The following is a 15,684-nucleotide window of genomic DNA, read 5'->3' on the forward strand; positions in this document are numbered from 1 at the left end:
AAGCTAGATACTCTTCCCCAAGCTTCACTTTCCTCAGGCTTAAAGCAATCTTTAATAGCCCTTCCTATCAACTTCCTATGATCGCATTTTCCCTTCCATCCTCCCCATAGGTTTATTTGCAGTTAGAGGGTGTGGGTGGGCCTGCAGGAAGGACGGCGGACCCTGAAGACAAATGCATCACTTGGAGTTTGCCAGGACAGAGGAGAGGCGACTCCAGCTAGCCCTGCCCAGCCTGGAGAGCAGAATACAGAGAACAAACTTGCCCCAGGGAAGGGGATACAGTGGGGGTGGCATCCGTTACCCTCACCCTGAGGTTTCAGAGCTGAAAAGTGCTAGGAAACCTCTGCCCCTCCCCCACCTGGTCCCAATCTTCTCTGGGGCCCCAGCCGCCCAGATGGTCTAAATGGGAAGAAAAGGAGGAAATCCGTATCCAATCTGCTCTATTCAGAGCAATGGGAAGGAATCTGCATCTCAATTTTATCATTGTGCTGAGCTTGGCTAAGCTTTGCCCCCCAAGTGGTGAGTGATGGGTGGGTGGGAAGATGGCATTTGTGATCCTGGATGGGAGGGGGGTCGGCCCCCATGCCTTCCCCTCCACACCAAACCACAGGCAGATGGTGTTCTTTCCTGCTCTTGGTTCCCCCTATTTCCTCTTCTTTTCTTCTTCTTCTCTTTTTCTCCTCCTTTCCCAGGCAAGCAGCCAAGTGGAGACTTTGAATGCAGGCAAGGAGGGAGGAACCCGGGGAAGGAGAACCAGCTGAGCCCCCTTCCCCAACGGTCCCCGAGGGCCCAAAGGCTGAGCAGTGGTGGGGACAGAAGGGAGTCTCTCAGTTTATCCCATCCACCCTGGCCCCTGGCCGTCCAGTCAAGGCTGGACCCAGCACTGCCAGGCTACTGTCAGAGCCCTGGGGGTGGGGTTCTGCCCTGACCGTCCAACCTCTGGAATGCCTTTCTCCAGAGTCATTCAGGACCTGGAAAAACTGGCCCCCACAGCCAGACTCACAGGAGACTGATTTGTAGCAGGAAGTCAGCTCAATAATTTATAACCAGAAAGCGCTCTCCTTGGTCTGGAAGCCAACTCAGGAAACCAAATGAAACCCTGAAGGTTGCTTAGAGAGCACACAGAGCCAGGGCTCGGCAGATACCAGGAGAGCTGGGGCCAGTTCTCCTCGAGGGAGGGTGGTGTGTGGAGTGACCCAGAGGTGGGCTGCAGCAGCCAGTCCTAGGTTCAGATCACTCTGTTATCAACTGGTGGTATGCATGCCTCAGTTTTGCTCATGTCTGTTTCCTCTCATCACCTGAGCATAGTGACCCGTGGGCATCATGCAACTTTCTTGCCAAACTGCCATGAGGTCTTGGAGGGAGGAGTTTAGCACAGTGCCTGGCACATTCTCAACAGGCGGCAGCCATGTTTATTCAAGCCATCATCTTTCAGGGTCTCTTCCTTTCTGATTATACCTTTTTTAGCAGTCAAAAGACACCCCTTGCCACTCTGGGTACAACCAACTTGCAGCCTTAATTTGAATGGTCTCCACTGCTGCCTTGGAGGAAATGACAACCCACTGAAGTATTCTTGCCTGGAGAATCCCATGGGCAGAGGAGCATGGTGGGCTATAGTCCCTGGGGTCACAAAGAGGTGGACATGACTGAAGGGACCAAACACACACACACCACTGCTGCCTTGGCTCAGCTCTGTGACCCACGCCCCTCCCACTCGCTCCTCCAGCCCCTCCTGGCTTCTCTCCAGGGCTGCGCCCCTGCAGTTGGGCAGGTGCTAGTGGGCCTGAGACCCAGCCACGCTCTGAGCATGGGCTGGGCTCTCCCAGAGGACGAGGTACCCAATTCCAGTTCTCAGACAGGTGGCCTGCTGTAACCCATCCCTCCCGCTGCCCCTGCCACCTACCTTTCCAAAGCACAGATTCAACCACATCCTTCCACTGCTCCAAACTATCGACACATCCTCCTTTTCAGTGGAAGAAAACCTCCTGATGCTACAGGTTCGTGCTGAAGTCTCCCTCATTTAGCCTCGGTCTTTCTTTCCAGACTCGTCTCTTGCTGCCCACTTCTCCAGCCTTGCTAGATGATGCGAGGATGGACCACGGCCGTGTCTCTGCCTCTGCCCTTACCAGTTCAACGTTCTGGAATGCTCTTCTCCCCGATGGCTGGGAGAGCTCCTCTTCTTTCCTGAAGGCCCTGTTTGAGTTCCTCCTTTTACAGGAGGGTCTAGACCTCCATCTCACTGGCATCCTCTCGCTTCCCTTTCCCAGGGCACCTTGGACTCTGCTTCCTGCTCATCTCCTCTTCATACTTCCTTCTCTTTTGTGGGACCATAAGCAGCAGGGGAGCTGGGACACCCACCTCTGTTTATCCTCCTACTGAATGGAATGATGGATGACTCGATGGTCCTCGGTGTGATTTTTCAGCTTCTCCTGCCAGAGGCAGGTCTGGACAGCAGGCCTTGCAAGCAGGAAGGGCATGGTTGTGCAGGGAGTGTGCTGGGAGGTCAGTGTGGGTTCTGCAGGGGGTCAGCTCACACACACAGTCTCCACCCCTGTGTCCCTCATCCTTCTCCCCAGAGAGGAGCAAAGGTCCCTGTAGGACTGCGGTCCTTCCTGGACCCTGGGCCTGGCCCTCTGCCCTTTTTTCTCTTTCCTTCATTCTCAGTCAGCAATTTCATCCCCTCCCACAGTTGTAGTTAATCCTCCTCCCACTATCTGAGCTGGGAAAATGAGCTCTGGAGAAGTCCCATGAAGGCGAGGAGTCCTCAAGGGGCAGCCCACGTGGTTGTGCATTCTCTTTCTCTCTCTCTCTCTCTCACACACACACACACAAACATGCATTCACATGCTTCCAAGCACCATTACAGTGACCCCGTAGTGAGGACCACAGGGAACTGGGGCAGCAGCGGGAAAGAAAACAGTCGAATGTCTGGCCAAGGCTTTGGGAACATGCTTTCCTCGTCACAGAGGGTCCCCCAAATAGCAGGAGGCCGCTGGTGCTGCTCTCCAACCCCTCTTCTAGAGCACCCCACCCAGGGCCAGTCACAAGCACTTGGAGACAGGGAGAAGCACAGGCGTTCTGTGCCCCCTTAGCATCCAGACCCCAGGACCAGGTCACTGTCTCTGCCTAGTGACTACTTGTTCCTCGGGAGACTGTCTCTTCTCCCCTAGTGAACCGTAAGCTCCACGAAAGCAGGGACCAAGCCTTTGTCCTGTGGGTATGCCACCTCCCTCACTTCCTTTATCTATATAGGAAACTGCACGTAGTAGGCATTCAGCAAATGCCCAGTGAAGTATGTATAAACAAATGCAGGGAGAACCTGGGAAGACACTTAGGTGACTAGGTGAGTGTTTTATGTACATGAAACATTTATACAAATGGATTTCATAGAAGGCCTGCTCTGTGCCAGACTTAGTTCTGGGAGCGTGGTGACAAGCATTCTATCCAAAGCAAGGACATATTAGCCTTATTTTACAGGTGACAAAACTAAGGTTTGCACCCAGGTCTGGCAGCCTCCCAAGCTCTGGGCTTTCTGTGGAACTCTGCAAGCCTCAGGAAGGTGGCATGGCCTCCACTACACACTGCCAGTGGAAAAATCCTACGATTATTTTAATATCAGACTACCCAAACATATTAGAAATAGAAATTCCTGATTGTCTTAGGCATGTGGGTTGTAGGCATGAGAAATCCAATTGTGTGAAATAGGAATGGTGCTTGGTTAATGGTACCTGAGACCTAAAAAACAAGGGCTTAAATAAATTAGGAGTGAATTCTTCAAAAATAATAATAACAATAGCCAACTTTTATACAGCGCCTCCCTGGAGCAGGAGATGGCAACCCATTCCGGTATTCTTGCCTAGAGAATCCCATGGACAGAGGATCCTGGTGGCCTACAGTCCGTGGGGTTGCAAAGAGTTGGACGCAACTGAGCACATATACATCTCCTACTTTGTGGCAAGTGCTGATCTAAGCCTATTAGATAAAATAACTCCTTAAATGTTTGCAGCAACTCTATGAGGGAGGGATTACTCTCCCCATTTTACAGACAAGGGACAGACCCCAAAGTGTGATGATCAAACATGGGAAAGAAGCCTGGAGGTAGGCAGAGCAGGGCTCATTCTGTCATCAGCAGCCCAGATTTCATCTGTCTTTCTGCACCATGATACTACCATGTGGCTAGAGGTCACCTAAAGCTGCAAGGCTGCCTATACCTACAGGTCAGGCAGGAAGGGAGCCTTCTGGGCCACTTCCCCGCAGGCCCCAGGTGACTTTCCACAGTGTCTCACTGGGCCACTCAGTCTGGAAGACCAGGACAGGACCTGAGCAGGGCACACTGCCCCCACCCTACCCCTGCTGATGCACAGGCTCCTTTAGGAAGAAGGAAGGTGAGAATGGACACTGAGGAGACAATACTGAGTAGGTGACACCCGATTTGACACGACTCCAGGCAAAACAGGGAGTTTGATTACAAGGATCTGGGAGGGGGCGGCTCATGGAAGTAGAACACAGACCTCACTCAGGAAAGGGTTAGAACCGGGAACTGAAAGGCTGGCAGCATCCCAGGGAGTCTCTGCTCTCTTCTGGTCTCTGATTTCAGATCATCTCTGCTCCTCTCAGCCCACAGGACAGGTGGGAGATGGCATTCCATGGGGCCATTAGTGTTCCATATTCCTCTACAATGACCAACCTGACTCTGGGCTTGGGGTAGGGAGTGTATACCCCAATGGCTGGGGAGAGCATCTGATTGGTCTTCCCTTGGTGCAGGCAGCTGTGATGGGGTGGGGATAGGGTACATGTGAGCCTGCCGGGGGCCCATCCCTTTGATATGTGGATGGAGAGATCATTTCCAAAGATGGGGACTTCTTGGGAGTTGGGAAGTCAGCCCCAACCCCAGGTATCTAGAAAGAGCTCAGGAAGTCAGACTCTGTAACCCTCTGTGACCCAGAGGTTGACCACCTTCTCCTGTTTGACTATGGCAACCCCTGCCCTGCTGAAGTCCTCCGGCCTTGGTTCATGGAGCCCTGGCTGTGTGCACCCCCAGCACCATTCACTGCCTCTGGGCTCCTTCTGTCCCTCTTCTGAACCCCTCTTAAGGTCTCCTGGCTTTCTTGCCAAGGGCAGAGGAGGTCCCTGAAGGTGACGGACAAATAGGCTGGGCATGGCCCTTGTGGGATTCCTGAAGTCAGCATCTCCACCACCGCGCATCCTCAGGATTGAAACACTCACCTCAACAAAGACTCTTCCCATCTCCTCCCTAATGAGTGTTCAGGCTGCCTGTCTCTGGGCAGCTCTGGTCTGTGTGCTTCTCCCACATCTGAAAGCTGTTCTGCTCACTCTCCCTTTTTCCTCCTCCCTCACCTGAGTAGAGAAGATCTGGAATCTGGGTCCTGTCCTCAGTCCCCGTCCCTTCCACCCTCAGTCCTGTGCTGTGTACCCTTCCCTGCTCTTCAAGCGGCATGCGTGCTGTGCTGGGGCCCAGGTGGGCACAGTGATGTTCACCAAGTAATTATTCATTCAGGAGGGACTTGGAGGACATATTTACATGAAAACCATAATATGAGCAGAACTTCTGTTGCAGAAATTAGGTACTTTTAGGCCTGGGGTCCAGGGGAGAGCATGTGTGTGTGCTAAGTCACCTCAGCCATGTCCGACGCTTTGCAACCCTGTAGATTGTAGCCTGCCAGGCTCCTCTGTCCTTGGGATTCTCCAAGCAAGAATACTGGAATGGGTTACCGTTTCCTCTTCCCAACTCAGGGATGGAACCTGAGTCTCTTATGTCTCCTGCATTGGCAGGCAGGTTCTTTACCACTAACACTATTTGGGAAGCCCCAGGATGTCTGCCTAATTCAGGCTGGAGGAACCCAGAATCTGGCCACACAGAGGGCCAGGCTTGGGGACTTGGGGTGGCACAGAAGCCTGGGAAAGAACCATCAGACAAGGGGAGGGTTGGGAATAATGGGGGGAGAGCAGTTATCATACTGCCTTGGATGTCCTGAGGAGCTGATAAAAGAAAGCTCCTAAGCTGCTAAGTCACTTCAGTCGTGTCTGACTCTGTGCGACCCCAGAGACAAGGCTCCCCCGTCCCTGGGATTCTCCAGGCAAGAACACTGGAGTGGGTTGCCATTTCCTTCTCCAATGCATGAAAGTGAAAAGTGAAAGTGAAGTCACTCAGTCATGTCCGACTCCTAGCGACCCCATGGACTGCAGCCTACCAGGCTCCTCCACCCATGGGATTTTCCAGGCAAGAGTACTGGAGTGGGTTGCCATTGCCTTCTCCGATAGAAGAAAAGCCCCAGCTAAAGTCTGAAAGGATGATATTTGCATATGTATTGAACATCGCCAATTAGGTGTTAATAACAGCCAGGGTCCCCACAGGAAACAGATGGCACACGCAAATTGGGAAATGCGAGGGCAGTTTAATAAAGGAACTGTTTATAGAGGGGTGGGAGGGCTTGGGGAACCATATATGGGAAGGCTCACTGTGCAGCACCCTGGGGCTGATAACCAGGGGTGTGGTACATCCCTAGGCCTGAAGGGAGGAAGGAGGGAGTGATGTTGAAACCTGGAGGCAGAGATGCTGTAGGAAAGGAGCTCTGACCTTCCACGGAGGGATGCAGCCACCCACTCTGTTGCTTCCTGCCCACCTCCGCCTCCCCCTCCCCATCTTCTGCCTGTGTCCCCTATTGACCAGAGGGAAGGAGGCCCCTGATGCAGTCCAGGCCCAGAGCAAGGAGAAGGAAAAAGAGTAGAGGAGAAAACAGAAGTCTCCAGCCCAAGGACATGAGGGAATTTCCCAGGCCTTCCTGCTCCTCTTCCCTCAGGGCACCAGAATAGTTCTAATTAATGCTCACTGTCTGCCAGGCACTGTTCTATGCCTTTAAGAGGTAGTACACTCCAGCATCCATGGGGGACTGGTTCCGGACCAATCCTTATACCAAAACCCTCAGATGCTCGACTGCCTTATAGAAAATGGTGTACAGTATTTGCTTATAACCTATGCACATCCTCCTGTACACTTTAAATCATCTCTAGATTACTAATATTATGCAAATAATATGTAAATAGTTGTAAATACAATTTAAATGTTATGTAAATAGTTGCTGGGGGCACATCAGATTCAAGTTTTGCTTTTTGGAACTTTTTGGAATTTTTTTCCAGAATATTTTCCATCCATGTTGGTGAGATGCAGAACCCGCAGGTACAGCCACTTGTAACTCCCTAACTTTTACAGATGCTGAGGGAGTTGATGTTGTTATTCTCACTCCGAATTTGAGGAAACTAAGGCAGGGAGAGGTTAAGTATTCTTTCCCAGAGTTTCACAGCTGGTAAGGAGAAGGCTGGAATTTGAACTCAGGTTGACTGGCTCTAGAGAGTTGGCCCTGCCTCTTGATCCCTCAGTCTCCTGAGGCCAGGAATCAGTGTCAAGGAAAGGAGATGTTGGCACCAGGGACAGGAGAGCAGTGCCATGCCCTTCGCAGCAGGAAGGAACCAGCTTAGCACTGAGGAATAAGTTCTGTGAACAGCTGTATGAAAATTAGCTCCAGGGAGTAAGTTTGGGCCAAATCTCCCGCCCAGAGGGTTTCTGATCAGAGAGATGGCCAGGCTCTCCTGGGAAGGAGCAGCCAGTTGAGCCTGAGATTGAGATTAAAGAGGTGCTCTGGGGGCTAATGACCTGTGAGGTATGGGATGGGGCAGGGTAAAGGTGCAAGGACTGTGTGGTCACAGGGATGCTTCCTGGAAGCCTTGCAGCAATGCGCTGATAGGTTTTATCTTATTTTACACACAGGTGAGGAAACAGGAAGAGACATCCTGCTGTAGTTTTCCAAACCTGGAGTAAGTAGAGGCAGTGAGGGGGGAAGAGAGAGGAGAGATTAGGGGGTAAAAAAGATCTTGAGCATCAAGGAACCCCTGGGGCCTCTCAGCCTTGGGGAGACTTGTCAGAATCACCTTGGGGATCACTCACTTACTGGTCCCAGGACTCCACCTCCAGCAAAAGTGATTCCGATTTGCTGCTATCCCAGCCAGGAATCCCTGATCTAGTTCAACCTTTCACTTCATAGATACTGAAAGTGACACCAAGGAGGCCACTTAGTGGGTTGCTGCTGCTAAGTCGCTTCAGTCGTGTCCGACTCTTTGCGACCCCATGGACTGCAGCCCACCAGGCTCCTCCGTCCATGGGATTCTCCTTAGGGACATGTAAAGGGTGTGGAGTCAACAGGATTTGAGGACACACTGGATGGACTGGGGAAGGAGAGAGGTGGGAGCATCTGAGTCAGGCTCCAGAGGAACTGTTGGGCAACTCTGTGTATTAGAAGTTTTAGGGAACCAACACTAATTTTTAAAATTTTTATTGAGTCAGTTCAGTTCAGTTCAGTCACTCAGTCATGTCTGACTCTATGTGATCCTATGAACTGCAGCACACCAGGCCTCCCTGTCTTTCACCAACTCACGGAGCTTACTCAAACTCATGTCCATCGAGTCAGTGATGCCATCCAACCATCTCATCCTCTGTTGTCCCCTTCTCCTCCTGCCTTCAACCTTTCCCAGCATCAGGGTCTTTTCCAATGAGTCAGCTCCTCACATCAGGTGGCCAAAGTATTGGAGCTCCAGCTTCAGCATCAGTCCTTCCAATGAATATTCAGGATTGATTTCCTTTGGGATAGACCGGTTGGCTCTCCTTGCTGTCCAAGGGACTCTCAAGAGTCTTCTCCAACACCATATTTCAAAATCATCAATTCTTTATGGTTCAACTCTCACATCCATACATAAATACTGGAAAAACCATATAGCTTTGACTAGATGGACCTTTGTTGGCAAAGTAATATCTCTGCTTTTTAATATGCTGTCTAGGTTGGTCGTAGTTTTTCTACTTTGTCTTTTAATTTCATGGCTGCAGTCACCATCTGCAGTGAATTTGGAGCCCAAGAAACTAAAACTAAAGTCTGTCACTGTTTCCCCATCTATCTGCTATGAAGTAATGGGACCAGATGCCATGATCTTAGTTTTTGAATGTTGAGCTTTAAGCCAGCTTTTTTAATTGAATAGATATTATTAGGCACATTTAATATTCAATAGTGAAAATATTATATAAAAAAGTATATATTGAGACACCTGGATCACCATTTTGCTACTTTTAAGTGACCTTTTTAAAAAAAATTAGTTTGGGTTTATTTTTTCCACTGTATTGTAATGCTAATATAAGCAAATATAAATATATATTCTTATTTCTACCCTCTTTTTTACACAAAGTGTAGCATGCTATATTTGTTACACTGTTGTGCACCTTGTTTTTTTCACTTAATATATCTGGAGACTCCTCCATAACAAAATCTGAAGATCAACCCCCATTCTTGTCTGTAGCTGTATCATATTCCATTACTAAGATACACCGTGGCTTATTTAAGCAGTCTCCATTTGCTGAATATTTGGTTGTTACTTGTCTTTTGTCATTAAAAAAAAAAAAAAAGCCACAAGGAATAATCTCGTGTATAAGTCACTTTGCAGGTGTCCCGGACACAACTGAGCGACTTCACTTTCACTTTTCACTTTCATGCATTGGAGAAGGAAATGGCAACCCACTCCAGAGTTCTTGCATGGAGAATCCCAGGGACGGGGGAGCCTGGTGGGCTGCCGTCTATGGGGTCGCACAGAGTCGGACACGACTGAAGTGACTTAGCAGCAGCAGCAGTCACCTATTCTGGTTTCTCAACTAACTGTGGTGATGGAGCAGGTTTTACTTTTCACTATGCAATCTGCTGCTGCAGATGGATACTTACATAAAATTCAATCAAAGCGTATTTCTTAAGAAGTGAATTGAAAAAAGAAACTAGGCAAAATACAAGTCCACATATTTTGTTATTAGATCCAATAGACATAAAAATCACCCTGTCACATTACTATAAAGGTTTTAAAAAACACTATCCAAATTATTTATCTTACCTCAGAGTGGTCACAGCTTGTGGACCACACTTTGAGTAGCACTGGTTTACTCCAGGGAATTAGGTCAAAGGGGGTCATGCCTCTGTTGTTTTGCCAGATGTTGCCAGGTCCCCTTCCATGGTATTGTATCATTTTGTACACCATCCAGCATTGTAAGGGGTAGTGGTAAAGAATCCGCCTGCCAATGCGGGAGACACAAGAGACATGGGTTCCATCCCTGGGTCGTAAAGATCCCCTGGAGGAGGGCACAGCAACCCACTCCAGTATTCTTGCCTGGAGATTCCCCGTGGACAGAGGAGCCTGGCGGGCTACAGTGCATAGGATCGCAAAGAATCGGAGACAGCTGAAGTGGCTTAGCATGCATGTACCCCAGCAGCCTATGAGCACCGCTATCCCACTGCCTCCCAAGAGTTGTCATCTCACTTGAACGTGTGCAGAACTGATAGGTGAGCAGCCTTACCTCAGTTCCACTTTTAATTTGAGTTGCTCTTATTATGAATGAGAAGAGTGTCATTCATATTTTTAAGCCCTGTTTGAATTTATATTCTTTGCCATTTTTCTACTGCATTGTCGTCTTTTTCCCCTTGATTCTCAGGAATTCTTTATATATTAGGAATATTAGCTCCTTGTGTCTGCCACAAACTGCTAATCTTTTCCCTTGTTTGTCGTTTGCCTTTTGATTTTGATGGATGTTTGTTTTTTGTGAGGAGGTGGGGAGGAGCTTGCAGAAGTTCATGATTTTTATGTAGTTAAATTTGTCAATCTTTTGTTTAATAGCTTCTGGATTTTGAATCATGGCTCTCCACTCCAAGGTTATAAAGAATTCTGCCCACATTTTCTTCTAGTATTTTTCTGCTTTTATCCTTAACATTTAAATCTTTCATCCGGTGGAATTTTTCCTAGTTGGTGAGAGTTATGGATCAAAATTTATCCTTTTACAAATGGCTACCCACTTGTCCTAACTCCATTTATTAAAATCCCTAAGATACCACCTTTATCATTAAAATAAATTTTAAACCATTTGGGATCATAATAGAAAAAGCTCTATAATTTGTCAGTTTTGTCCGGAATACCATTACAAGGGAAATTAGCTTTCAAGATATGATCTATAACTTTACATTACTGGAGCAGAGCAAACTCTTAAGTATCATAAATAAAATATAAATTGTATTTAAACAAACAAATCCTGTGGGGCCACCGACAAGCACTCAGGAAATCGGGAGAGGTGGGCATTGCCGAGGGAGCGTGTGGTGAGAGTGAGCGTTTGCATTGCAGGTCTTCCCCCAGCCTGCCTTCGGGATCCGCACCACAGAGGGGCCCACCATGGTGTTCCCCGGACCCCTGGCTGTCACACTGCTTGTAGTGCACCTCGCCAGCTCCCAGGATGTCGCCGATGAAGCCAGCGGTGAGCAGCAGCTGTGCTCCCTGAGGGAACACCCCATCGTGGCCTTTGCAGGTGAGAGCCACTTCCTGCTGGGTCCTTCTTTGTGTAATTGTGTCCTGAAGGACGTAGGTGGGCCCTCTGCAGGGTCTCTCTGGATGTTGGAAGTCATTTCCTGTAGGGTACGAAGACTCTTCCTCTGGGGGTAGGTGTAAGAGGAATGGGTAGCAGTGGGCTGGAGGATCTGATTTTGTCTGCAGACAATTCCTTCAACTCTTTCTCCATGTTTCCCTGGGGTCCTTCCCTGGAATTCCACTGCTGGAGAATGAGGTTGTGGCTGCCCAGGGTGGGGTGGCCAGGGGTTGGGGGGTCATCTCAGCTGTGGCTCTTCTGGCAGCATGAGCCCTGCTTCTTGGCTTCCCCAGGGAAGAATGAGGGTGACTCACACATGAGGGAATGCCTAGAGATCTCTGGAAAGCTTCCTTCTGCTCTAAGATGGCTACAGGGATGCCTGTCTTCGAGGCCCTGGAAGCCCCCAGGGAAAGAGGCCTTGATGACTCATCACTCCTTCTGTCAAGGGAGGGCGTGAGAGTGTCCTGTTAAAGTCTTTCCCAAGCTGGGGTTTGGACATATCCTGAGGGGTCCATAAGTTCTCAATAAGAGTTTCTAAAATGAGGATATACATCTGATGATAATCTAAAAATAAAACAAATACCAGAGCATCTTGCGTGTTCTCCCTCGACCTGTTAGCCAGTTGGGGGGTCACTAGGGGTGTTAGAATCCATCACCTATGTGGCAGCTCACATGAGGATCTGCAGATGTGGTCTCAGGGGTCCCCAGGTTCTTAAGCTTGATAAACTATCTGCTTTTTCCTCTTCACAATAGCCCTGGCAGCACGGCAGGGCAAGAACTCATCTCTGTTTACAAAAGGGTGGGCTGAGGTGTAGATGGTTAGAGGGATTTGTCAGAGCTGGGTCTCAGTGTTGGCCTCCTGACTCCCATCTGGGGCTCTTCCCACTTCCTGGGGCAGAGGGCAGGTGCTCCAACCTCAGGTGCCCTGGCAGCCCATCCGGTGAGATTCCACACAGCCAGCTTATAGGGGCAAGTTAGAAACCAGAGTGGAGAAATGAACCCATGAGACCGAAGCAGGCATGGGATCTGGGGGGTGAGGAAGGCAGTATGGATAGGAGCTGGGGCAGCAAACTGGGGAGGCTGGGGGCCTTTCAGATGTGCAGGATTCCCAGCTGTGCGCTGGTTCCTGCTCAGGGAGGAGGGTTTCCAGCCGTCTTCTCTGTGCTGTCTTGTTGGAGCTCGGATCCAGGGCTTTGAAGGCTTAAGTGGATTAAAGTAAATTAGCAGTGTCCTTAAACCTACAAAACACACGCACACCCTCAGACTTCTGATGGCTCCTGGCATGCTGGTGGCTGTTGCTGATGGGAAGGACCAAGGAGCAGGGTTCTGAGGGTGGCCTTGTCGTACGAGGACCCCCACTGTGGCAGCTCCTAATGAACCCTTTCTTCTCAGGGCCTTTGCTGGGGCATGGTTGGATCTGGGAGCAGAGACAGTGGAAGAGCAGGGGAATCCCTGTTGCCCAGCCAGGCTGGTCTGTACTGGTACAAACTGGGTGTGATGGTAGGAGGGTGGAGAGATGTAAAGACGTGTTCCTTAAGAACTTGGCTTCCTTGACACCCGTTCTGATCTTCAGCTGTAAAGTGCTTGAATGAAACTGACTTCCCACCCCACCTCCTTTCAGAAGGAAGGAATGAGGTTGGAGTGACACAGACAGTTGGCGTGGAGTGACAGGAATTCCCTGAGTCCCCGGAGAGCGGAGCTAGTCTGTCATCCTAGACTGACAGCCCCAGAGAGTGGAGTCATCTTTGTTTTCCCTCCTCAGGCCTTCTGGTCTCCCTGAAATTCAACCCTTCCCTTTTTCTGACAACTTTGAGTTTTCCTGTCTATTTGCCAAATTTTTCTTCAACTCTAGCCCCAGTACCTGACTCTAGGCACAGTGCTGGACTTTGTGGGACCTCAGAGGTGAAGGAGAGTTTCCTTTGAATACTCCTGTTTCTTGTTCCTTGAATGGCACTCCTTCTGGTCCCCCAGCGCAGTTAGTCCTGGGCCAGGGCTGGTCCTCTTTTCCACCGCGCCCCCCTATCCTTTAGTTCTGCAGGGCATGCACTAGGGACTCCATTCATATTAGGTGACTTTGTTCTGGGTGATGCCGTATTCCAGTTGCCATAATCCAGCCCAGCACCAAGCCCCAGCTTCCAGCACCCCCTCAGATGTTACACTTTACTTCTGACTGATCAGTAAGCTTCTAACCCTGTAGCTCTGAGTTTCCCCCTGCCCTGCCACCTGGCTGATCTGTGAATAACCCCTAAATACCCCCAGAGGAGCTGCCACTTGCAGAATCTGACAGCCGTGTTTCTGTTTTGTAAGGTTGAATTTTCTCCTATTGGTTTCTTTTCAGGGGCTCCACCTGTGTTTCTCTCTGGCCTGCATGTTCTTCCTTTCACCACAGCCTGGCCTTTCTAGGTGGCAGGGAGAAGCCAGTATGGGGTTAACACTAACAGTGGTTAATCCACAAAGCGGGTAATTGAATTGACTATAATTAAAATCACAGGCGCGTCATAGAGAATGTCATTTTTCTCTTAAAGTCGCCATCCAAAGCCTTCACTGCACACGGTGCTCAGAACGTGCTTGGTGTTTTAACGACAGCTTTCCCTCTGGTCCTCTTTGGCTGTTTAATAAGAGGAAGCTAGCTCCCTTCCCAGGACGGCTCCCCCAGGATCACCACGCTGAGCCCGCTGCATCTCCTCCCTCGCCCCTTCCCTCTTGCCCTTGTCAGTCACCTCAGGGTAAGGAAGAGGGTCAGAAACTGAAAGGGGCCACCCCTCCTCCACCCACCTCCCGCTGTCATCCTGGCTCCTGCCCTGGTTCCTCTTCCTCTCCCCTCACCTCAAGAAAGGGCTCTAATGAAGGCTGAGCTGAGCCACCTCCAGATGGAGTTTCTCCTGGTTTGCTGCAGACCAGTCATGCCACCTCTTCCTCTGTTCAGCATCTGGAACGTCCCTGTCAGAAGGGAAGGGGATTAAAGTGCGACTTGTTGCTCTTATTGGAGAGCACCCAGTATGCTGGCGACAGGCAAACCCTTCACACACACACACACCACCCAAAAACAGATGAGCACGTTCAGAGCAACAAAAACATACAATGTGAATGGAACTGGAAGGGTAGAGAGAACATAGAACAAAATAAGATCAGGGTGGAGAGATTATAATCCAGGAAGGCTTCCTGGAGGTAGAGGACACTTGGCTTAGTCTCTAAGGTACTATGATATCCTATCCGGATTTTTGAGAGTGGCCCTGGATCAACTGAAAACCCAGCCTAGTTGACTCCAAATCCACTCCCTATACTGAGATCGCCCAAATGCCATTACAACTTCATGATGGCCCATGCTAGTCTATAGCCACATGCTGAGGGCAGAGGCAGACACAAAGGGTCTGCTTCATTTTGCTGCAGAATTTCTTTCTTCTCCTTTTTTTTTTTTTTTAATGGTGCATATCACAGTTTTCTGAAAAACATCCAACTTGCAAAACCTTCAGTTCTCCAGGGAGCGATTAAGTGTTTGCCTGTCATGCAGAAATGAAGGGCTGCTTTTACTCTGTAGTTGGAGGGATAATGAGCAATGATTTATTTCCCTTGGATTGCACACACACACACACACACATACACACACATACACACACACACACCCTGCCCTCTCCCCTGGGCCTTCCGGGAGCCAGTTACTAATGCACTGTGAGGAAGAAAGCTCAGGGCCTCCTCACATTTCCCCATCATCTTTACCCTACCAGTGTGAAAGTTCCTCTGCCCACAGCACTCTCTCTTCACCAGTCAGTTCCCTTGCATCCATGAGGAAGAGGCTGAAAGAAAGCTATGAAGGGGCTGTGAGCCCGGATAGGGGAAGTGAGCTTCCATTTGGAGGGAAAGTTATCTGGGCACTGTTTCCCAGATGTACCCTCCCATGACCACTGCCCCATCCATCCAGAGGGCTGCAAGGTCTCCTCTGCCCACGCAGTCCTCATGAGAGACTTTGGCCTTGGCTGGGATGATCCTCCTTGGAGACAGAGATGGGCACTGTCCACCCATCCTCCCTTTCTTCCACCTCTGTGGAGTCTTGTCTGAAAACCTGAGTCTTCTTGTACAAAAGACAGTTGACAATTATTCATACATTTAGTCAAATACTTCTGGGTGCGAGGCAGAGGCTAGAGATCCCAGAAGCAAGATCTTCCTTGTCCCCTAGGGCAAACTACCAGATTAGACACCCAGTGAGATAGGGGCTTTGATGGCAGTCAAGTAGA

General features: G+C 49.7%; 1 protein-coding gene across 1 annotated transcript in view; it reads left to right on the forward strand.

Moving 5' to 3' along the window:
* SEMA5B (semaphorin 5B) overlaps nucleotides 1–15,684 on the forward strand; it is a 132,417-nt gene that overhangs the window by 82,171 nt on the left and 34,562 nt on the right. The window contains exon 2 of the mRNA XM_040250411.1: nucleotides 11,215–11,395. Coding sequence (XP_040106345.1) covers nucleotides 11,263–11,395 — 133 coding nt within the window. The 5' untranslated portion in view covers nucleotides 11,215–11,262. The remainder of the gene's footprint in view (nucleotides 1–11,214; nucleotides 11,396–15,684) is intronic.

Source organism: Oryx dammah, unplaced genomic scaffold, assembly GCF_014754425.2.
Source record: "Oryx dammah isolate SB20612 unplaced genomic scaffold, SCBI_Odam_1.1 HiC_scaffold_2, whole genome shotgun sequence".
Taxonomy (NCBI): Eukaryota; Metazoa; Chordata; class Mammalia; order Artiodactyla; family Bovidae; genus Oryx; species Oryx dammah.